At 48.7% G+C, this 25,214-nt stretch overlaps 2 protein-coding genes across 2 annotated transcripts in view; both read left to right on the top strand.

Annotated features, from left to right (window-relative positions):
• LOC140389022 (thiamine transporter 2-like) overlaps positions 1-5,132 on the top strand; it is a 30,594-nt gene extending 25,462 nt beyond the window's left edge. Inside the window, 1 exon segment of the mRNA XM_072473188.1 lies at positions 4,965-5,132. Within this exon segment, the coding sequence (XP_072329289.1) occupies positions 4,965-5,132 (168 nt within the window).
• Positions 5,133-12,577: 7,445 nt separating this feature from the next.
• LOC140389290 (thiamine transporter 2-like) overlaps positions 12,578-25,214 on the top strand; it is a 30,214-nt gene continuing 17,577 nt past the window's right edge. The window contains exons 1-2 of the mRNA XM_072473469.1: positions 12,578-12,803; positions 19,612-20,353. Of these exons, the coding sequence (XP_072329570.1) occupies positions 12,654-12,803; positions 19,612-20,353 (892 nt within the window). The 5' untranslated portion in view covers positions 12,578-12,653. The remainder of the gene's footprint in view (positions 12,804-19,611; positions 20,354-25,214) is intronic.

Genomic DNA, 25,214 nt, shown 5'->3' with positions numbered 1-25,214 from the left:
TGTCAGTTGGTCGATTACAACGGTAATGTTATCCCGGCCATGGGATCCTGCCAGCTCGAGGTTACATACAATGCATACACAGCCACACTGTCCTTTGAGATAGTTGGATCCTCGAAGGACTCCCTGCTAGGCGCACAGGTGTGCAAGGTTCTCCACCTCGTTCAGCGGGTACACGCTCTGTCTCCAGAAGGCACGTCCAATTTCCCGGATGCAGACGTTAGGGCACAGCTCCACTCGCTCCTCGACCACAACCAGGAGGCTTTCGAGGGCTTGGGCACACTGCCCTACACTTACAGAATACGGCTCAAACCGGACGCCACCCCGGTCATTCACGCACCTCGAAGAGTCCCAGCACCACTCAAGGACCGCCTCAAGCAACAGCTGCAGGATCTCCAGGACCAAGGAGTGCTTTCCCGATCCACGGAGCCTACGCCATGGGTCAGCTCCATGGTGTGCGTAAAAAAGCCCTCTGGCGAACTCCGGATCTGCATCGACCCAAAAGACCTGAACAATAACATCATGAGGGAACACTACCCCATACCCAAACGGGAAGAGATCACGAGCGAGATGGCCCGGGCTAAAATTATTACCAAGCTTGATGCCTCAAAGGGTTTTTGGCAGATTCAGCTGGATCAGTCCAGCAGGAAGCTGTGCACCTTCAACACTCCCTTTGGCAGATACTGCTACAATAGGATGGCGTTTGGCATCATCTCGGCATCCGAGGTGTTTCATCGGATCATGGAACAGATGATGGAGGGCATCAAAGGGGTGCGCGTCTATGTTGACGACGTCATCATCTGGTCCACCACACCATGGGAGCACATCAGTCGTCTCCAGCGCGTCTTTGCTCGGATACGAGAACACAGCCTGCGCCTCAACCAAGCCAAGTGTTCTTTTGGCCAAACTGAGCTAAATGTTCTGGGGACCACATATCCCGGTCAGGGGTGCGTCCGGGTGCAGACAAAGTGACAGCTATTACAGCCATGCCGCAGCCGGCATACGAGAAGGCAGTTCCAAGCTTTCTCGGGATGGTCAACTTCCTGGGGAGGTTTATTCCCAACCTAGCCTCCCACACAACAGCTCTTCGCCACCTGGTGAAGAAGACTACGGAGTTCCAGTGGCTGCCCGCACACCAGAAAGAATGGGAGGAGCTCAAGATCAACTCACCACAGCCCCGGTATTGGCGTTCTTCGACACTGCTCGAGATACAAAGATCTCAACTGATGCCAGCCAGTCTGGCATTGGGGCGGTACTCCTGCAACGGGACGACACTGCATCATGGACCCCGGTCGCCTATGCCTCGTGGGCCATGACCCCCACAGAACAGCGCTATGCGCAGATTGAGAAGGAGTGCCTGGGTTTGTTAACCGGCATAGATGAATTCCATGACTATGTGTATGGTCTCCCTCAGTTCACCGTGGAGACCGACGATCGCCCCTGGTCGGCATCATACAAAAGGACCTTAATGAGATGACACCTCGCCTCGAGCGCATTCTGCTCAAGCTCCGCAGGTATGACTTCCAACTGGTCTACACCTCGGGAAAGGACCTCATCATCGCGGATGCCCTGTCCAGAGCAGTGAGCACACCGCCCGAATCGGGGGGGTTCGTCTGTCAGGTCGAAGCGCATGTGGCCTTCACAGCAGCCAATCTGCCAGCCAATGATGCAAGTCTGGCCCGTATTCACCGTGAGACTGCGGCTGACCCCCTTCTACAACGTGTGATGCGCCACATGATGGAAGGGTGGCTCAAAGGACAGTGCCCACAATTCTACAATGTCCGGGACGACTTGGCCGTCATTGATGGTGTCCTCCTAAAGTTGGACCGGATTGTGATCCCACACAGCATGCACAGGCTGGTCCTCGAACAATTATACGAAGGCCATCTTGGGGTTGAAAAGTGCAGGCGGAGGGCCCGAGAAGCTGTGTACTGGCCGGGCATCAGCGACGACATCGCCAACATGGTGCTCAACTGCCCCACCTACCAAAGGTTTCAGACTGCGCAACCCCCTGAGACACTTCAGCCTCATGAGTTGGTAACGTCCCCCTGGGCAAAGGTGGGTGTGGACCTTTTTCATGCGCTTGGCAGGGACTACGTCATCATAATTGATTATTTTTCAAATTATCCAGAGGTCATACGCTTGCACGACTTGACATCATCAGCTGTAATCAGAGCATGTAAGGAAGCCTTCGCTCGCCATGGCATTCCGCTTAACGTCATGTCGGATAATGGGCCCTGTTTTGCGAGCCAAGAATGGTCTTCTTTTGCCGCTTCGTATGGCTTCACACACGTGACGTCCAGCCCTCTGCATCCCCAGTCCAATGGCAAGGCGGAAAAGGGCGTCCATATCGTGAAGCGGCTCCTCTGCAAGGCTGCTGATGCCGGATCTGACTTCTGTTTAGCCCTGCTGGCCTATCGCTCGGCCCCACTGTCCACGGGCCTCTCACCAGCCCAGCTGTTGATGGGTTGCGCCCTCAGGACCACTGTACCTTCCATTCATGTTCCTAAACCCGACCATGCTCCAGTACTGCAAAGGATGCGACAGCAGCGTGCTCAGCAGAAGGTGGCACATGACACTAGGGCAACTGATCTTCCTGCCCTGGCGCCTGGAGACAACGTCCGCATACACCTACCAGAGGGTGGCTGGTCGGCAACTGCCGAAGTTCTCCGCCGCGTGGCTCCCCGCTCGTTCCTGGTTCGCATGCCTGATAGCTCCATTCGCCGGCGTAATCGACGGGCTCTTCGGCTGCTTCCGCGCTCGCTACGTGATCATGCACAGGTGCCACGCCCTCCTGTTGTCCCTGATGTCGACTTCGTGGAGCTTCCTGCCACTATGCCTATTCCTCTGTCGCCAGTGGCCAGGCCCATTCCTCAGCTGGTGGATCCTGACCCACCCTTGAGGCGGTCAACCTGAATTTGTCACCCACCTACTAGGCTGGACTTATGAGCCTGTTTGCACATTGGACTCACTGGACTGTTATGCAACAATGTGAATGTGTTTCTCTCTTTGGCGTTTCAGGAGTTCTCTTTCAATATTTGATGATTGCACTTGTTTGGTTTGTGGTACAACTTCGTTGCTATGTTGCACCTGACACCTTCCTATGTATATAGTTTGGCCTCATGTACATGTTGTAGATATTGCACACACATATTCAGCTGCACTCAGTAAACACCAATATTTATTACCATATAGGCACATATTCTTGTAAAAAGGGGGGATGTCATGATATTCATACAAACATATCATGGTGCAATCACACACACACTGATGGACAGATCAACGGACCAATCAACACACACGCAAAATCACAGCCAATCACCAGTGAGAGCACATGCACTATAAAACAGGGAACACCACAGTTCCCGCTCATTCCAGCAGGAGATAGCTCAGAGCACAGAGCTCACAGCGTGCCACTCAGACATACACGATGTGCTGAGTGCCTCTCTAAGATAGTGTTAGGGCTGGGTCCACAGGTTAACGGGTAAAGTACGAACCACAGCCATGAGTTAACAGATGTTATCAAGAGTAATAAAACAGAGTTGTACCATCTACAACCGTGTTGGTTCGTTTGTATAGCGGAACACCCAACACGACATAGTACCAGGATTGGAACCCAGCAACTCAGAGACCCAGAGACCTACTTGCACATCTTCAGAGATCCACCATCCTGCACCATGGACACCATCAACCCGCCGCAGCCGCTCCAAATCGCTGGAAACCTCGGCGTCAACTGAAAGCTGTTTAAACAGCGCTTCCAGCTCTTCCTAGAAGCCACTGACAGGGAGAATGCATTGGACACCAGGAAGATCACCCTCCTCCTCTCCACAGCAGGGCAACACGCCATCCACATCTACAACTCCCTGGTATTCGCGGAAGGTGAGGACAAGACGAAGTACAAGACGGTCCTTCTAAAACTTCACGCGTCAAGGTGAATGAGAGCTTCGAGAGGTACCTCTTCCAGCAGCGCCTGCAGGGTAAGGATGAGCCTTTTCAATCTTTTCTGACACACCTCTGTATCCTCGCGCAGTCCTGCGGCTATGAGGCCACCTCCGATTCCATGATTCGGGACCAAATAGTGTTAAAGCTGGGTCCACAGGTTAATGGGTAAAGTACGAACCACAGCCATGAGTTAACAGATGTTGTTATCAAGAGTAATAAAACAGAGTTGTACCATCTACAACCGTGTTGGTTCGTTTGTATAGCGGAACACCCAACACGACAGTGACCGCTGCAGGTCCTCGCCATGCAAATGCGCAGCCATGGACCCGGCCATTCTCTGGCTGTTTATTTTGTGGAGACTGGGTCTTTTACGTGGCGCGGCTGCTAGTCCCTCACCGGTCGCAGCATTGGTGAGGGGGCAGCCGTGATCTGTTCCCTGTAAAACGCCACAGATCTTCTGGTTTAGGTGCTGGTTGAGCACAGGGCTAAAGAGCTGGCTTTGAAAGCAGACCAAGGCAGGCCAGCAGCACGGTTCAATTCCCGTACCAGCCTCCCCGAACAGGCGCCGGAATGTGGCGACTAGGGGCTTTTCACAGTAACTTCATTTGAAGCCTACTTGTGACAATAAACGATTTTCATTCATTTCAGATCCTCCGCACTTGGCCTCAGAATCAGAGAGTCTGTCCCTCAGCCTCTGAAACGGAGAATCCCGCTCCTTAACCTTTATACCTGCAGATCTCTTCAGGGGTCAGTGTTTGATCTTTGCGGAGTCTCCCAATCAGCTGTGCACAGCTGCATCAAACTGGTGGGGGGTAAGCACATTTATCCATTCCAGGACAGACCAAGCCAGTGGGCCAGAGCTTCGCTGTCATTGCAGGGTTCCCCCCCATCCAAGTTGCCATTGATTCCCCCCAAGTGGCCATTAAGGCGTCAGCTGGCCAGCCGGGCGCCTTTGTCAATAACTGCGAGTGAGTGTCACTCTTCATCATTGTCCACTGTGTTCTTCATAATCTTCCTCTCTCTAGGAGGGATCCACAGGAGCAGGAGGACACTCGCCTGAGATGAGGAATCCAATAATGGCTCAGATGTGGAACCTGGACAAGGAGACAGACATGAGGATGGTGCAGACTGGCAGAGAGGCAGAGGAGCTGCCACCCTCATCCGGGGACCATGAGATAAGCCCACAGAAATGACTGACAGCTTGTCTGTCAGTGTGAGATCTGTCTGTGCCCCTATGCTCACCATTGATGGATAGGCTCTTAGATGAGAGGCCAGGTACAGCATCCATTTCTCACACTGGGCCTGTCTGAGGGCTTGTGGATCTGACCCCAACCTCAGGAATCCCTGATTCTCTTTCTGGAGCAGCCTCTCTCAATGGAGACGGCTGCGCTTGGTGCTCAGAGTCAATGCAGTGCACACATGCTGCATAGACCCCTTCAGGACAAAGATCATGGCACACAGACCCTCAGGAATCTCTGCTAGATCTTCACGTGCATCCTGTTGGATGTCCAGCAAAGACGTGCAGATTAGGGGGATTAGCCATGCTAAATTGCCCTTAGTGTCCAAAAAGGTTAGGAGGGGTTATTGGGTTACGGAGATAGGGTGGAAGTGAGGGCTTAAGTGGGTTGGTGAAGACTCGATGGGCCAAATGGCCTCCTTCTGCACTGTATGTTCTGTGTTCTATGTTTACTGTCTGGAGGACAACTCCAGAGGCTCATCAGCTGCCTCAGATTCGGCAAGGTCCTTGTCTTCAGTGATCCTCCAACTGCCGATGTCCTGAGCATTCTCTGCCCACACTATCTGCTTATGCTAGCATGATGTGCCCTCATGACTGTGCACCACCATCTGATCTGGCACTCTGTTTCCCACCGACGTGCAAGTATCTGCGTTTATGCTTGATGCGGAAAGAGGTGTGCAGTGGGTGAATCTGGCATCCACATCTGTTTCAGTGCTGAGGAGGTCGTCAGGTTCCTGTCTGGCTGTGGAGAATGGCTCATCTGAGGGAGGATAATAATCCCTTGGTACTATTAATCATTACACTGTCAGTGTCCATGATATACAGCCGGGAGCGAGTGATATCAGCAGCATCACAGTGGCTTAGTGATTGGTGAATCACTGGACACTGTTTCTTAGATGGCCTTATGATGTATGAGTGACCCTGCGTTCATTTCACTCTCCATCTGTCCCACATCTGCCCGCGGGGCTCTTACTTTCCTCAGAGATTCCAGCCTCTATGGGACGTGAAGAACTTTCTTCTCACCCGCATTCGAGCCCCAAGGCTCCCAGCTCACAGCAGGGTTCGTCACCCCATTCCTAGTGCCAGGTCTCTCGACGTTGTTGTGGCTGCTTTTTTCTGTAACTGCAAAGCTCCATTCAGGAATCAAACCTCCACCTCCAGCACCATAGAATGCTGTCCCGCACCCCCATCACCCCACAAACCATGTGGACATTCCCAACCCCCTACACACCTGACTCTTTGATGGACCCAGGGCTTCAGATCTTCCCTCCAGCCTGAAGCCGGGTCGGAGAATCCCCGGGGGGGGGCGGCGCGGATACCCGCCTCGCTGCCCGACGCCGGCTGCCATATTCTCCGGCGCCGGGTTCAGGCCACGCCGGTCCCGCCAATTCTCCATGCCCCGATGGGCCAAGCGGCCGTCCACTTTTGGCCAGTCCCACCGGCGTGGGTTACACATGGTCCCACACGGCGGGACTTGGCAGGTAGGTCGGCTGGGGCGGTCCTCGAAGTGGGGATCCGAACCCGGGGGGCCCCCACGGTGGCCTGGCCCGTGATCGGGGCCCACCGATCTGCGGGCGGGCCTGAGGTGTGGGGGTACGCTTTCCTTCCGCACCGGCCCGTGTAGGGCCCCATCATGGCCGGCGCGGCGAAGAGAACTCCCGTGCATGCGGTAAAACACGTTGGCCGGTCCCACACCGGCGGCTCCGCACATGAACGAGATCATGCCAGCCCTTCGGCGCATGCGCAATGTCCGGTTGGAGCGACGCCAGCCCATCCGGTTTCCACCTAGCCCCCGGAAGTGCGGAGGAACATCTTCTTCGCAGCCTTCATCACGTCATCGATGAAGATGACGTGTTGATGACTTTATTGGCTGCAAACTACTTTGTGCTCATGTAGTTGTGAAGGTGTTTGCAAAATGCAAATCTTGTTTTTTTCCCAACATCAACATCAATTTCATGGCTCTCCTCTGAACTTTAGAGTTTTACAGCACAGAAAGAGGCCCTTCGGCCAATCACATCTGTGCCAACCATCAAGTGGGTCCTGAAGATCAGCCAGTTGGCCAAAGTGGATCCCAGGAAAAAAAGCTTGACAAACACTGTTTTATGGCATGCACCCATTTCAATCAAGCGAGCATGTACATCAGAGACTGAAAACTTCAAACTCCCTTAAAAATGCAATTTGAGCAGACTTTCTTCGGAAGTTACTGAAACACCAGGGCACAGCCACAAAAATTAAAAATGGGTTGAGAAATTGGCTGACTCCCTTGTGGGTATATGATCCACCACACCCGAGTTTTCTTGATGCACTGTACCTGGGCGATTCAAAAGGTTCAAGTTAGGAACACAACAAATCTGCACCAATGTTTTTGAAATATTAATGAGAATATTAAATACATGGATCATGTTTTATCTAACCTCACGTTCTGAGTGGCAATTAAACTCTGCACCTGTTTTCCATTGTCAGCAAGATTTAGCTTTAGGTTTTCTGCACATGTGCAGATAGGTGCACATATTATTAGATGGGTATCGGTGGCAATCTTTTAGCTCAGTTGATGGGACAGTTAGTTTGCGATGCAGAGCAAGGCCAACAGCACGGGTTCAATTCCAGTACTGGCTGAGGTTAGACATGAAGGCCCCTCAATCTCAACCTCGCCCCTTGCTTGAGGTGTGGTGACCCCCAGGTTAAATCACCACCAGTCAGCTCTCCCCCTCAAAAGCTGCCGATGGTTATCTGGGACTACGGCGACTTTACCTACAAGGAGAGATGTGTTACATGTAATGGCTAGCGTGTCAATAAAATATACTGGTAGGAAAGTACCAAATCTAGATATTCCTCTGACCTACCTGCAATTTCAGGTGGTACTGCAGTGGGGATTGAAAATTACCCAGCAACCTCCTCCACTCATTAATTCCAATCTCTTCCAGGATTTCCCATTGGAAGAAATGACACATGTTCATTGTGCATCCAAGGAAGGTGACAATGAGCATGTGTGTGAGTAAGGGCCTGGGTATAAGTTGTGTATGTTTGTGTATGAATTCAAGACTAAACTTTTATCTTGCTTTTAAAACTTACAGAAACCTGTCACATTCCTTGTTCCTGACTATGAAAGCACTCAGGAGTTAAAACACTGTGGGCTGGAATCATCATTTTTGAAACTAAGTGTGGAGAAACTGTGGCGTTTAATGAAAAAAAAAATCGGTGCCGACCCCTCACCGATCGCTGGATCGATGAAGGGCTAGCAGTTGCACCACGTAAAACTCCCAGTTCCCACGATAAAAAATGGCTGGAGAATGGCCGGGTCCATGGCTGCACATACGCACAGCGACAACTTGCAGCGGTCGCGCCGTAAAACATGGCGCCGGCCGTTCGCGGACCCAACCTGCCAGATAGTGCCGCCCCCCCCCCGGCTACCAACCACCAGTCCTCCCAGCCCTCGCGGAAGCCCCTCTGGCCAGCAACACGGCCCCCACCTGACTGTGGCGGTGCTGGACACAGTCTGCAGCCGCCACACCAGGTTCCCGACCGCTGAGACCACACATCAACCGCGCGGGCGGGAACACGGTCCATTGGGGGCGGCGCATTGGGGAGGACCTTCGGGTGACGCGCTAATGCCATTCCAACGGCGTGCAGCGCGCAACGCAATGGCGCCATTTCGGAGGGGGCGGAGGATACAAAACCTGAGTCAAACAGGTGCGCCCCCCCCCCCCCCCCACCCCCCGATTTCGGCATCAGAAGGGATTCTCCGCCCGATCGCCGATTACGAAATCGGCTTTGTTGAACGGTGAATCTCGGCCCATTTTTCTGGCTCTCTTCAGTGAGTAGATAGGTGGAAAGAAAAGGGAAACCGTGCCTATTGTTGCTGACTACCTTCCCATCCCTCCCCCACCCATAACACATTCAATCCTTGGCACCAACACAATATTATAATTTGGTGCTCCAAATTAATTTATATTACTGGTCTGATGCCGAGTAAAATTGTTTTAATGTACCTCAACCACAACATAATTACAGCACATTTACTTTACTGGTGCACCATTTTCATTTGACACACCAGCCACCTTGTAGCTTGTCTGACTGTAGAATATTATTTACATTACTAACCACCACAAATGATTTCTTTCATCCCAATAAATACACAAATTCACTAAAGAATATGAAAAGAAAGGGCAATGATGTTGTTAAAATAATATTTTCATTGCTTCCAGTGCCTGACAAAGTTTGCATGTGTGAATTCATTGATAGTCATAATGTCTTTATCAAAAATCTTTTAAGAATACATGAGCTGGAGGAACAATCTACTCTATGATGTAATCAGCACCTGAATTGATCAAAATCTGAATGCAGAATAAAGTCTCCCCAGAAAAAGCTGGATGTACAAACTAACAAGTGATTCATATTTACTGCACCAGCTACAGGATAACAATTTTATATCACAACGAAAGAAATAAACAACTTTCTATAATTAACTTATTCGTATCACACTTCAATCAAAATGGCTTTACTTGTTAAATAGCTGGCAATAGTTTTTTCTCTCTCTTCATCCTTGGTACCAAAGGGTTGCTAAGCATGGCTCAATGGCGCCATGATAGCACACTGGGGCAAGGAAAAGCGGTACGCCTCCAAGTGCTACCTTAGCCAGTATAGCAACTGAACCTGCGCTGTTGGCACCACAATCTTGACCGTCTGAGACTAACCGGACCTACACATAATGTTGCAACACAGAAAAAGGCCTTTCAGTCCAACAGATGTATTCCGCATGAACCTGTTCCCACTCCTCTTCATATCACCCCATCAACATACCCTTCCATTACACCCGAGTGCTCAGCCAGCATCCATGCCATTCACCTCAACTATTCCCTGTGGTAGAAAGTTCCACATTCTAACCAGTCTCAGGTTTCCATGTACATAAAAAGCAAGAGGGTAACCAGGGAAAGGGTTGGCCCACTGAAGGATAGGCAAGGAGCCAGAGGAAATGGGCGAGGTACTAAATGAATACTTTGCATCAGTATTCACCAAAGAGAAGGAATTGGTAGATGTTGAGTCTGGAGAAGGGTGTGTGGATAGCCTGGGTCACATTGAGATCCAAAAAGATGAGGTGTTGGGCGTCTTGAAAAATATTAAGGTAGATAAGTCCCCAGGGCCTGATGGGATCTACCCCAGAATACTGAAGGAGGCTAGAGAGGAAATTGCTGAGGCCTTGACAGAAATCTTTGGATCCTCACTGTCTTCAGGTGATGTCCCGGAGGACTGGAGAATAGCCAATGTTGTTCCTCGGTTTAAGAAGGGTAGCAAGGATAATCCAGGGAACTACAGGCCGGTGAGCCTTACATCAGTGGTAGGGAAATTACTGGAGAGAATTCTTTGAGACAGGATCTACTCCCATTTGGAAGCAAATGGATGTATTAGTGAGAGGCAGCATGGTTTTGTGAAGGGGAGGTCGTGTCTCACTAACTTGATAAGAGTTTTTCGAGGAGGTCACAAAGATGTTTGATGCAGGTAGGGCAGTGGATGTTGTCAATATGGACTTCAGTAAGGCCTTTGACAAGGTCCCTCATGGTAGACTAGTACAAAAGGTGAAATCACACAGGGTCAGGGGTGAGCTGGCAAGGTAGATACAGAACTGGCTAGGTCATAGAAGGCAGAGAGTAGCAATGGAAGGATGCTTTTCTAATTGGAGGGCTGTGACTAGTGGTGTTCCGCAGGGATCAGTGCTGGGACCTTTGCTCTTTGTAGTATATATAAATGATTTGGAGGAAAATGTAACTGGTCTGATTAGTAAGTTTGCAGACGACACAAAGGTTGGTGGAATTGCGGATAGTGATGAGGACTGTCAAAGGATACAGCAGGATTTAGATTGTTTGGAGACTTGGGTGGAGAGATGGCAGATGGAGTTTAATCCGGACAAATGTGAGATAATGCATTTTGGAAGGGCTAATGTAGGTATGGAATATACAGTGAATGGTAGAACCCTCAAGAGTATTGGAAGTCAGAGAGATCTAGGTGTACAGGTCCACAGGTCACTGAAAGGGGCAACACAGGTGGAGAATGTAGTCAAGAAGGCATACGGCATGCTTGCCTTCATTGGCCGGGGCATTGAGTATAAGAATTGGCAAGTCATGTTGCAGCTGTATAGAACCTTAGTTAGGCCACACTTGGAGTATAGTGTTCAATTCTGGTCGCCACACTACCAGAAGGATGTGGAGGCTTTAGAGAGGGTGCAGAAGAGATTTATCAGAATGTTGCCTGGTATGGAGGGCATTAGCAATGAGGAGCGGTTGAATGAACTCGGTTTGTTCTCACTGGATCGACGGAGGTTGAGGGGCGACCTGATAGAGGTCTACAAAATTATGAGGGGCATAGACAGAGTGGATAGTCAGAGGCTTTTCCCCAGGGTAGAGGGATCAATTACTAGGGGGCATAGGTTTAAGGTCCGAGGGGCAAGGTTTAGAGTAGATGTACGAGGCAAGTTTTTTACACAGAGGGTAGTGGGTGCCTGGAACTCGCTACCGGAGGAGGTGGTGGAAGCAGGGATGATAGTGACATTTAAGGGGCATCTTGACAAATACATGAATAGGATGGGAATAGAGGGATATGGACCCAGGAAGTGTAGAAGATTGTAGTTTAGTCGGGCACCATGGTCGGCACGGGCTTGGAGGGCCGAAGGGCCTGTTCCTGTGCTGTACTTTTCTTTGTTCTTTGTTCTCTTTGTTCTTTGTAAAGAAGTTTTTCTTCATATTCATGGTCCCTAGTTCAGGCTTCACCTGCAAGCAAAAACATTTCCCAGTGAATACCCAATCAAATCCTTTCACGATCTTGAAGATCTCTACTCGGTCACCTCTCAATCTTCTCTCTACCAGACAAAGAAGTTCCCACCTATTCAATCTTTTCTGATCACATACCTACTTTCATAAGTGCAGTTTGGAGGGAATTAGGAGTAAACACACAGCACATTCAATAGGGTGGATTACACACATAATTCTTTGCATTTACTCATACATTTTGTTCTTAAATATGACATGATATTGCTTTCACTCTCAGTCACATTACATTTTTGGTTCTTTACATATTTTAGTCATGTTCTGCATTTCAGTTTCGTCATCAATCTCAGTCTCATAACCAAGAGCCCTTAGCTCAATAACGTCAGTGAATTGAAGTAAAGGGGGTTGTAAATATCTGGTGTTAGCTTACTAACAACTTCAAAGTCATAAAATCAGATAAAGTAATAAAGTGATTCCAGAGCGAGCAAAGTTTGAGTCCCATCAGGATTAAATACACATTATGGTAATATTACAAGGTGAGGCAGCCAATTAAAATAATTCAGTGGGTTATTGCAATCCAGACGGTCGAATCACTTCCATATGCATTCGGTCAAGAAAGCAGGTAGTTTGCTTACAACACTGAACTGCAACAGACAGATGAACAGGGGCTGGCGATCAGTGGCATTTCATAGAATTGTGATTCTGTAAACTGGAGCGTTATGGGTTGCTGTAAAGCAGTAAGAGATAAGGAATGGGTTTATCCCACAGTAGTCTTGTGCACATATGGATTTTTTGCAACAATGAAACCTGCGGAGCCTTTTCTGACACCATATTTAGTTGGACCATACAAAAATTTCACCATTGAACAGGTATGCGTTAAGAAAGTTCGACCTAAAACAAAATATGATTAAATATCTGTATTTCACGATCTCATATTTCATACAAAGGCTCGTGTGATTTAGAATTAATATTCCTCTTATGAGGAACATTATTGTAGATAAGTTCAAACCTTGACTGAGTGCTGAATTTGGTGCTTTTTGAGTGCTAGAGTGAGAGTTTGGTGACTGAGGGAGTGCTGAATTTGGTGCTTTTTGAGTGCTATAGTAAGAGTTTGGTGACCGAGGGAGTTAGGTGAGGAGGGAGTAAGGTGCTCCTTTCATTTTGTTTCCGACATTTCCGCAAAGAGTGCGAAGAGAGCCAGGAGTTTACAGAAAGTGTAGCTGACTGGGAGCAGAGTCGGAGGGCGGAGATCTAGTTAGTCCACAGGGCAGCTATATTCTGTCAGGTAAGAAGGGATGGAGGCTAGGCCAGTTGCATGCTCCTCCTGTAGGATGTGGGTGGCGAGGGACACCACCGGTGTCCCCGCTGACTATACCTGCGGGAAGTGCACCCAACTTCAGCTCCTCAAAGACCGTGGGCGAAATTCTCCCCCAACGGCGGGATGCCCGCCGACTGGCGCCAAAGCCAGCGCAAATCAGACGGGCATCGCGCCGGCAAAAAGGTGCGGAAGTCTCCGCATCTTTGGCGGCCTAGCCCCAACATTGAGGGGCTAGGCCGACGCCAGAGGGATTTCCGCCCCGCCAGCTGGCGGAAATGGCGTTTGTTGCCCCACCAGCTGGCACGGAAATGCGGCGCATGCGCGGGAGCGTCAGCGGCCGCTGTCAGTTTCCCAGCGCATGCGCGGGAGCGTCAGCGGCCGCTGTCAGTTTCCCGCGCATGCGCAGTGGGGAGAGTCACTTCCGCCTCCGCCATGGTGGAGACCGTGGCGGAGGCGGAAGGGAAAGAGTGCCCCCACGGCACAGGCCCGCCCGCGGATCGGTGGGCCCCGATCGCGGGCCAGGCCACCGCAGGGGCACCCCCCGGGGTCAGATCGCCCCGCGCCCCCCCCCAGGACCCCGGAGCCCGCCCACGCCGCCTGGTCCCGCCGGTAAATACCAGGTTTGATTTACGCCGGCGGGACAGGCAATTCCTGGGCGGGACTTCGGCCCATGCGGGCCGGAGGATCCATCGGGGGGTCCCGCCAACCGGCGCGGCCGGATTCCCGCCCCCGCCCAATCTCCGGGAGCGGAGACTTCGGCGGGGGCGGGATTCACGGCGGCCAACGGCCATTCTCCAACCCGGCGGGGGGTCGAAGAATGACGCCCTGTGTTAGGGAACTGGAGCTGAAGCTGGATGAACTTCGGATCATCCGGGAGGCAGAGGGGGTGATTGAGAAGAGTTACAAGGAGGTAACCACACCCAAGGTACAGGACAAGAATAGCTGGGTTACAGTCAGGGGGAAAAAAACAAACAGGCAGACAGTGCAGGGATCCCTCGTGGCCGTTCCCCTTCAAAACAAGTATACCGTTTTGGATGCTGTTGGGGGGGATGACCTACCGGGGGAAGGCCCAAGCGGCCAGGTCTCTGGCACTGAGTCTGGCTCTGGGGCTCAGAAGGGAAGGGTGGAGAATAGAAAAGCAATAGTTGTAGGAGATTCAATGGTTAGGGGAATAGATAGGAGATTCTGTGGTCGCGAGCGAGACTCCCGGAAGGTATGTTGCCTCCCGGGTGCCAGGGCCAGGGATGTCTCGGATCGTGTCTTCAGGATCCTTAAGGGGGAGGGTGAGCAGCCAGAAGTCGTGGTGCACATTGGTACCAACGACATAGGTAGGAAAAGGGGTGTGGAGGTAATAAACAAGTTTAGGGAGTTAGGCTGGAAGTTAAAAGCCAGGACAGACAGAGTTGGCATCTCTGGTTTGTTGCCGGTGCCACGTGATAGCGAGGCTAGGAATAGGGAGAGAGTGCAGTTGAACACGTGGCTGCAGGAATGGTGTAGGAGGGAGGGCTTCAGGTATTTGGATAATTGGAGCGCATTATGGGGAAGGTGGGACCTGTATAAGCAGGACGGGTTGCATCTGAACCAGAGGGGCACCAATATCCTGGGAGGGAGGTTTTCTAGTACTCTTCGGGAGGGTTTAAACTAATTTGGCAGGGGAATGGGAACCGGATTTGTAGTCTAGCAACTAGGGTAGCCGATATTCAGGACGCCAAAGCATGTAGTGAGGCAGTGGGGAAGGGAACACTGACAAAGGAGAGTACTTGCAGGCACGGAGATGGGTTGAAGTGTGTATACTTCAACACAAGAAGCATCAGGAATAAGGTGGGTGAACTTAAGGCATGGATCGGTACTTGGGACTACGATGTGGTGGCCATCGCGGAAACTTGGATAGAAGAGGGGCAGAAATGTTTGTTGGAGGTCCCTGGTTATAGATGTTTCAGTAAGATTAGGGAGGGTGGTAAAAGAGGTGGGGGGTGGCATTATTAATTAGAGATAGTATAACAGCTGCAGAAAGGCAGTTCGAGGAGTATCACCCTTTTGAGGTAGTATGGGTTGAAGTCAGAAATAGGAAAGGAGCAGTCACCTTGTTAGGAGTTTTCTATAGGCCCCCCAATAGTAGCAGAGATGTGGAGGAACAGATTGGGAAACATATTTTGGAAAGGTGCAGAAGTCATAGGGTAGTAGTCATGGATGACTTTAACTTCCCAAATATTGAGTGGAAACTCTTTAGATCAAATAGTTTGGATGGGGTGGTGTTTGTGCAGGGTGTCCAGGAAGCTTTTCTAACACAGTATGTAGATTGTCCGACCAGAGGAGGGGCAATATTGGATTTAGTACTGGGTAAGGAACCAGGGCAAGTGATAGATTTGTTAGTGGGGGAGCATTTTGGAGATAGTGACCACAATTCTGTGACTTTCACTTTAGTAATGGAGAGGGATAGGTACGTGCAACAGGGCAAGGTTTACAATTGGGGGAAGGGTAAATACGATGTTGTCAGACAAGAATTGAAGTGCATAAGTTGGGAACATAGACTGTCAGGGAAGGACACAAGTGAAATGTGGAACTTGTTCAAGGAACAGGTGCTACGTGTCCTTGATATGTATGTCCCTGTCAGGCAGGGAAGAGATGGTCGAGTGAGGGAACCATGGTTGACAAGAGAGGTTGAATGTCTTGTTAAGAGGAAAAAGGAGACTTATGTAAGGCTGAGGAAACAAGGTTCAGACAGGGCAATGGAGGGATACAAGATAGCCAGGAGGGAACTGAAGAAAGGATTAGGAGAGCTAAGAGAGGGCATGAACAATCTTTGGCGGGTAGGATCAAGGAAAACCCCAAGGCCTTTTACACATATGTGAGAAATATGAGAATGACTAGAGCGAGGGTAGGTCCGATCAAGGACAGTAGCGGGAGATTGTGTATTGAGTCTGAAGAGATAGGAGAGGTCTTGAACGAGTACTTTTCTTCTGTATTTACAAATGAGAGGGGCCATATTGTTGGAGAGGACAGTGTGAAACAGATTGGTAAGCTCGAGGAAATACTTGTTAGGAAGGAAGATGTGTTGGGCATTTTGAAAAACTTGAGGATAGACAAGTCCCCCGGGCCTGACGGGATATATCCAAGGATTCTATGGGAAGCAAGAGATGAAATTGCAGAGCCGTTGGCAATGATCTTTTCGTCCTCACTGTCAACAGGGGTGGTACCAGGGGATTGGAGAGTGGCGAATGTCGTGCCCCTGTTCAAAAAAGGGACTAGGGATAACCCTGGGAATTACAGGCCAGTTAGTCTTACTTCGGTGGTAGGCAAAGTAATGGAAAGGGTACTGAAGGATAGGATTTCTGAGCATCTGGAAAGACACTGCTTGATTAGAGATAGTCAGCACGGATTTGTGAGGGTTAGGTCTTGCCTTACAAGTCTTATTGAATTCTTTGAGGAGGTGACCAAGCATGTGGATGAAGGTAAAGCAGTGGAAGTAGTGTACATGGATTTTAGTAAGGCATTTGATAAGGTTTCCCATGGTAGGCTTATGCAGAAAGTAAGGAGCCATGGGATAGTGGGAAATTTGGCCAGTTGGATAACAAACTGGCTAACCGATAGAAGTCAGAGAGTGGTGGTGGATGGTAAATATTCAGCCTGGATCCCAGTTACCAGTGGCGTACCGCAGGGATCAGTTCTGGGTCCTCTGCTGTTTGTGATTTTCATTAATGACTTGGATGAGGGAGTTGAAGGGTGGGTCAGTAAATTTTGCAGACGATACGAAGATTGGTGGAGTTGTGGATAGTGAGGAGGGCTGTTGTCGGCTGCAAAGAGACATAGATAGGATGCAGACCTGGGCTGAGAAGTGGCAGATGGAGTTTAACCCTGAAAAGTGTGAGGTTGTCCATTTTGGAAGGACAAATATGAATGCGGAATACAGGGTTAACGGGAGAGTTCTTGGCAATGTGGAGGAGCAGAGAGATCTTGGTGTCTATGTTTATACATCTTTGAAAGTTGCCACTCAAGTGGATAGAGCTGTGAAGAAGGCCTATGGTGTGCTCGCGTTCATTAACAGAGGGATTGAATTTAAGAGCCGTGAGGTGATGATGCAGCTGTACAAAACTTTGGTAAGGCCACATTTGGAGTACTGTGTACAGTTCTGGTCGCCTCATTTTAGGAAGGAGGTGGAAGCTTTGGAAAAGGTGCAAAGAAGATTTACCAGGATGTTGCCTGGAATGGAGAGTAGGTCTTACGAGGAAAGGTTGAGGGTGCTAGGCCTTTTCTCATTAGAACGGAGAAGGATGAGGGGCGACTTGATAGAGGTTTATAAGATAATCAGGGGAATAGATAGAGTAGACAGTCAGAGACTTTTTCCCCGGGTGGAACAAACCATTACAAGGGGACATAAATTTAAGGTGAAAGGTGGAAGATATAGGAGGGATATCAGAGGTAGGTTCTTTACCCAGAGAGTAGTGGGGGCATGGAATGCACTGCCTGTGGAAGTAGTTGAGTCGGAAACATTAGGGACCTTCAAGCAGCTATTGGATAGGTACATGGATTACGGTAAAATTATATAGTGTAGATTTATTTGTTCTTAAGGGCAGCACGGTAGCATTGTGGATAGCACAATGCTTCACAGCTCCAGGGTCCCAGGTTCGATTCCGGCTTGGGTCACTGTCTGTGCGGAGTCTGCACGTCCTCCCCGTGTTTGCGTGGGTTTCCTCCGGGTGCTCCGGTTTCCTCCCACAGTCCAAAGATGTGCAGGTTAGGTGAATTGGCCAATGATAAATTGCCCTTAATGTCCAAAATTGCCCTTGGTGTTGGGTGGAGGTGTTGAGTTTGGGTAGGGTGCGCTTTCCAGGAGCCGGTGCAGACTCAAAGGGCCGAATGGCCTCCTTCTGCACTGTAAATTCAATGATAATCTATGATTAATCTAGGACAAAGGTTCGGCACAACATCGTGGGCCGAAGGGCCTGTTCTGTGCTGTATTTTCTTTGTTCTATGTTCTGTGTTCTTGACCACTTGGACAGTTTTCCTTTGGTTTCCGAAGATTTCAATTACATTCAGCATGCATAATTCTATGGTTAAAGAAATAAATAATTTATATTTATCGAGCACCTTTCACAATGTCCCTAAACGATACACAGTTAATATACTTTCAAAATGTAGTCACTGCTATAATGTAGGAAATGTGGTGAAAATGTGCAGGCTGCAAGCTCCCACAAACAACAATGAAGTAATAATAATTTGTATGTACATGTAGTGTGTAATGAATTTAACATTGCAACAGAGAGATGCTCTGACAGCGCAGCACTCCTTCAACACTGAAGTGTCAGCCAAGATTAGGTGCTCAATTCTCGGGCTTGAACCTACAGGCTTCAGAGGTGAGAATACTACCATTAGAGCCAAGGCTAACATGTCAATGTACTTTCACACATTCTGTATGCACAGTCATTATTGTGCCTTGTCCTTGCAGGATCTACAGACTCTCTTTTATTCTAACTGCAGTTTTGTAGGTTTTAAATCCATTCAGTGTCTATTTGCAAATAAACATCCCATATGTGGAAAGCAGTTAACGATGGTGAAACCATTATTTCATTTCCAGATATTAGTTTTAATACTCTATATCAGTCAGGTCATAAAGATATCATGTGCTACTATTTGAAAATATTTAGCAGTAACTTGTCTCCATTCCATGGAGGACTTCAGTTTCCATTTAAATTTCAATCTTATATCAAACGATTATAATTTTACTTATGGCCTAAATGTGGTCAAAATAAAATACATTATGTATTATGTAATTATACCCCATTTGTGCTTACCATAATTTATATGTAACAAAGAAAAGATTTAAGAAGAAAGACCACCAGATGTTTCAAATAACTTTATGGCCAATGAAGTACGTTTGAAGTGTTGGGATGTCGGCAGTGCAGCAGCAAATTTACACAAAGCAAACTCTCACAAACAGGAATGTGATAATGAGCAGGTTATCTGTTTTTGTAATGGTAATTGAGAGGTAAGTGTTCAGGCATCAGATCATCAGCCATGAATCCCCTAATCATCTTCTGCCCTGAGGAAGTTAGATGAGGTGTTGACTTAACATCTAATTCAAAAACTACACCTCTGACAATGCAGCATTCTTGCAGTACTGCACATGTGTACTAGACTAGATTGTTGCACATAAGCCCTAGAGCACTAACACCAGAGCCACTTATCAATTTATGGAATATAAATTGTATCCTATACCTCCTCTCTTGTATCTGTGATAAACATGTCAATGGAATCATGTCCAAATATAACTAATTACCTAGTTTAAAACTAGAACTTATTGATTGTAATTGTTGTGGTCAAAATCCATGTAAACTGATACAAATTTCTCTTTTGGTAAGGTTACGAACCAGTTGTTCCCCATATGGACTTATTCATTCCTGGCACTGTTGATCCCAGTCTTCTTGATCACTGACTACCTGCAATACAAACCTATCATCATTATACAAGGTGTTGCTCTTGTGATTAACTATGTATTGCTACTCTTTGCAAACGGAATGGCGGCTATGCGGTATCTTCAATTCAACAATGGTCTTGTATCAGCCACAGAAGTAGCCTACTACTCTTATATTTATAGCGTTGTTGATGCTGAACACTACCAGAAAGTGACTAGTTACTGCCGGAGTGTTACTCTCACAGCTTACACGGTGGGATCAGCAATGGCACAACTTTTAGTTTCTCTAGAAGCTGTCTCCTATTTCTACTTAAATGCTATTTCATTGGGAACAGTGACTGTAGCCTTGGTGACTTCATTTGTTCTACCCATGCCCAAGCAAAGCACATTCTTCCAAAGTTCAGCTAAATCCTCAAATGAGACAATAAAAGCAAACACTTCCAATGGCTGCTTAAGCCTGAGGACAAACGAGAGAAAAGCTTTTACAACAGCAATTCTTCAGCTTTGGTCTGATTTTAAGATGTGTTACTCATCAAGAAATCTGCTTTATTGGTCGTTCTGGTGGGCCATAGCTACATGCGGCTATTATCAGATTTTCAATTATGTTCAAGTTCTCTGGGACCATGTTGCACCATCCAAGACCTACTCCATATATAATGGTGGTGCAGAGGCGTTTACAACTCTTACAGGTATGTTTTTTGATGTTCGGCTCCATTATCCTAAATATTAAACAGAAAACGTTGCTTTCTAAAGCACAAAGTCCCCGAATTTTCTGCAGCCAGTCAATGCCTCCTATCTCTCATCCCCATGAAACTGTGCACCTCAGATTGCTCAAAGTGGGAGATAGAAATAGTGCAGTTCCTTCTCCAGGGTATCTGGAACTCACAAAGTATGCAAAGTACAAAAAATATAAAAGATATTAGAAGTATGAAAACAATCACATTTCCTACACTGTGTCAGAAGCACAACTCTGGGGCGAAATTCTCCGGAAACGGCGCGATGTCCGCCGACTGGCGCCCGAAACGGCGCAAATCAGTCGGGCATCGCGCCGCCCCAAAGGTGCGGAATGCTCCGCATCTTTGGGGGCCGAGCCCCAACCTTAAGGGGCTAGGTCGGCGCCGGACGAATCTCCACCCCGCCAGCTGGCGGAAAAGGCCTTTGGTGCCCCGCCAGCTGGCGCGGAAATGACATCTCCGGGTGGCGCATGCGCGGGAGCGTTAGCGGCCGCTGACGGCATTCCCGTGCATGCGCAGTGGAGCGAGTCTCTTCCGCCTCCGCCATGGTGGAGACCGTGGCGAAGGCGGAAGGGAAAGAGTGCCCCCACGGCACGGGCCCGCCCGCGGATCGGTGGGCCCCGATCACGGGCCAGGCCACCGTGGGGGCACCCCCGGGGTCAGATCGCCCCGCACCCCCCCCCAGGACCCCGGAGCCCGCCCGCGCCGCCTTGTTCCGCCGGTAAGGTAGGTGGTTTAATCTACGCCGGCGGGACAGGCATTTTAGCGGCGGGACTTCGGCCCATCCAGGCCGGAGAATCGCAGGGGGTGGCCCGCCAACCAGCGCGGCACGATTCCCGCCCCCGCCGAATATCCGGTGGTGGAGAATTCGGCAACCGGCGGGGGCGGGATTCACGCCAGGCCCTGGCGATTCTCCGACCCGGCGGGGGGTCGGAGAATCTCGCCCATGATCTTTCGACTTTCAATGTGCACTCTTTTCTGTATTCGTTAACTCTAGTCGGGTAAATGGTCTTGTCCTACTGTTTAGGGTGCAGGACTGTTCAACTTTGACCTTGCATAGTTATAAAGGATTGATGATGACATATCTTTCACAGTTGTTGCTATTATATATTTAATGTAAGCAACTGTCTGTTTTGGGTCAGCCACGAGGACCATTTTGACGATGAGTGTGGAAAGTCAACAGGACAGGAAGGTTCTGGGGAGAAAATGGTTGCAATTTGGTGCACTGATATGGTGACAAGAAGAGTGTGAATGGATCTCTCTAATTTCCCATCACTAGCTCTACCATGTAATACAGCAATGTCCCATACTCGTAAACATAAAAAACAAATAGGAACAGCAATAGACCATTTGGTTCATCAGGCCTGCGCCAACATTCAATAATAACATGGCTGAACGGACTGTGACTTTAACTCCACATTCTTAGCCTTTGACTTCGTTGTGGATTAAAAATATGTTTAGTTCACCCTTGAATATATTCAATGCCCCAGCCTCCATTGCTCTCTGTGGAAGAGAATTCCAAAGACTACAAACTCTCTGAGAAAGGAAATTCCTCCTCATCTCCATCTAAAACGGGAAACATGTTGGGCGGGATTCTCCGACCCTCCATGCCGGAAGCGCGGCAGGCGTTGTACATAGAACATAGAAAAATACAGCACAGAACAGGACCTTCGGCCCACGATGTTGTGCCGAACCTTTGTCCAAGATTAATCATAGATTATCATTGAATTTACAGTGCAGAAGGAGGCCATTCGGCCCATTGAGTCTGCACCGGCTCTTGGAAAGAAGTCTACACCTCCACCCAACACTAAGGGCAATTTTGGACACTAAGGGCAATTTATCATGGCCAATCCACCTAACCTGCACATCTTTGGACTGTGGGAGGAAACCGGAGCACCCGGAGGAAACCCACGCAGACACGGGGAGGATGTGCAGACTCCGCACAGACAGTGACCCAAGCCGGAATCAAACCTGGGACCCTGGAGCTGTGAAGCAATTGCGCTATCCACAATGCTACCGTGCTGCCCTTAAGAACAAATAAATCTACACTATATAATTTTACCGTAATCCATGTACCTATCCAATAGCTGCTTGAAGGTCCCTAATGTTTCCGACTCAACTACTTCCACAGGCAGTGCATTCCATGCCCCCACTACTCTCTGGGTAAAGAACCTACCTCTGACATCCCCCTATATTTTCCACCATTCACCTTAAATTTATGTCCCCTTGTAATGGTTTGTTCCACCCGGGGAAAAAGTTTCTGACTGTCTACTCTATCTATTCCCCTGATCATCTTATAAACCTCTATCAAGTCGCCCCTCATCCTTCTCCGTTCTAATGAGAAAAGGCCTAGAACCCTCATCCTTTCCTCGTAAGACCTACTCTCCATTCCAGGCAACATCCTGGTAAATCTCCTTTGCACCTTTTCCAAAGCTTCCACATCCTTCCTAAAATGAGGCGACCAGAACTGTACACAGTACTCCAAATGTGGCCTTAACAAAGTTTTGTACAGCTGCATCATCACCTCACGGCTCTTAAATTCAATCCCTCTGTTAATGAACGCTAGAACACCATAGGCCTTCTTCACAGCTCTATCCACTTGAGTGGCAACTTTCAAAGATGTATAAACATAGACACCAAGATCTCTCTGCTCCTCCACATTGCCAAGAGCTCTACCGTTAACCCTGTATTCCGCATTCATATTTGTCCTTCCAAAATGGACAACCTCACACTTTTCAGGGTTAAACTCCATCTGCCACTTCTCAGCCCAGCTCTGCATCCTATCTATGTCTCTTTGCAGCCGACAACAGCCCTCCTCACTATCCACAACTCCACCAATCTTCGTATCGTCTGCAAATTTACTGACCCACCCTTCAACTCCCTCATCCAAGTCATTAATGAAAATCACAAACAGCAGAGGACCCAGAACTGATCCCTGCGGTACGCCACTGGTAACTGGAATCCAGGCTGAATATTTGCCATCCACCACCACTCTCTGACTTCTATCGGTTAGCCAGTTTGTTATCCAACTGGCCAAATTTCCCACTATCCCATGCCTCCTTACTTTCTGCAGAAGCCTACCATGGGGAACCTTATCAAATGCTTTACTAAAATCCATGTACACTACATCCACTGCTTTACCTTCATCCACATGCTTGGTCACCTCCTCAAAGAATTCAATAAGACTTGTAAGGCAAGACCTACCCCTCACAAATCCGTGCTGACTATCCCTAATCAAGCAGTGTCTTTCCAGATGCTCAGAAATCCTATCCTTCAGTACCCTTTCCATTACTTTGCCTACCACCGAAGTAAGACTAACTGGCCTGTAATTCCCAGGGTTATCCCGAGTCCCTTTTTTGAACAGGGGCACGACATTCGCCACTCTCCAATCCCCTGGTACCACCCCTGTTGACAGTGAGGACGAAAAGATCATTGCCAACGGCTCTGCAATTTCATCTCTTGCTTCCCATAGAATCCTTGGATATATCCCGTCAGGCCCGGGGGACTTGTCTATCCTCAAGTTTTTCAAAATGCCCAACACATCTTCCTTCCTAACAAGTATTTCCTCGAGCTTACCAATCTGTTTCACACTGTCCTCTCCAACAATATGGCCCCTCTCATTTGTAAATACAGAAGAAAAGTACTCGTTCAAGACCTCTCCTATCTCTTCAGACTCAATACACAATCTCCCGCTACTGTCCTTGATCGGACCTACCCTCGCTCTAGTCATTCTCATATTTCTCACATATGTGTAAAAGGCCTTGGGGTTTTCCTTGATCCTACCCGCCAAAGATTGTGCATGCCCTCTCTTAGCTCTCCTAATCCCTTTCTTCAGTTCCCTCCTGGCTATCTTGTATCCCTCCAACGCCCTGTCTGAACCTTTTTTCCTCAGCCTTACATAAGTCTCCTTTTTCCTCTTAACAAGACATTCAACCTCTCTTGTCAACCATGGTTCCCTCACTCGACCATCTCTTCCCTGCCTGACAGGGACATACATATCAAGGACACGTAGTACCTGTTCCTTGAACAAGTTCCACATTTCACTTGTGTCCTTCCCTGACAGCCTATGTTCCCAACTTATGCACTTCAATTCTTGTCTGACAACATCGTATTTACCCTTCCCCCAATTGTAAACCTTGCCCTGTTACACGCACCTATCCCTCTCCATTACTAAAGTGAAAGTCACAGAATTGTGGTCACTATCTCCAAAATGCTCCCCCACTAACAAATCTATCACTTGCCCTGGTTCATTACCAAGTACTAAATCCAATATTGCCCCTCCTGTGGTCGGACAATCTACATACTGTGTTAGAAAAGCTTCCTGGACACACTGCACAAACACCACCCCATCCAAACTATTTGATCTAAAGAGTTTCCACTCAATGTTTGGGAAGTTAAAGTCACCCATGACTACTACCCTGTGACTTCTGCACCTTTCCAAAATCTGTTTCCCAATCTGTTCCTCCACATCTCTGCTACTATTGGGGGGCCTATAGAAAACTCCAACAAGGTGACTGCTCCTTTCCTATTTCTGACTTCAACCCATACTACCTCAGTAGGCAGATACTCCTCAAACTGCCTTTCTGCAGCTGTGATACTATCTCTAATTAACAATGCCACCCCCCCCCCCCCCACCACCTCTTTTACCACCCTCCCTAATCTTATTGAAACATCTATAACCAGGGACCTCCAACAACCATTTCTGCCCCTCTTCTATCGAAGTTTCCGTAATGGCCACCACATCGTAGTCCCAAGTACCGATCCATGCCTTAAGTTCACCCACCTTATTCCTGGTGCTTCTTGCGTTGAAGTATAC

This window comes from Scyliorhinus torazame, chromosome 14 (genome assembly GCF_047496885.1).
Source record: "Scyliorhinus torazame isolate Kashiwa2021f chromosome 14, sScyTor2.1, whole genome shotgun sequence".
Classification (NCBI taxonomy): domain Eukaryota; kingdom Metazoa; phylum Chordata; class Chondrichthyes; order Carcharhiniformes; family Scyliorhinidae; genus Scyliorhinus; species Scyliorhinus torazame.
The sequence above is the reverse complement of the archived record's forward strand: the minus strand, read 5'-3'. Positions and strand labels throughout refer to the sequence as shown.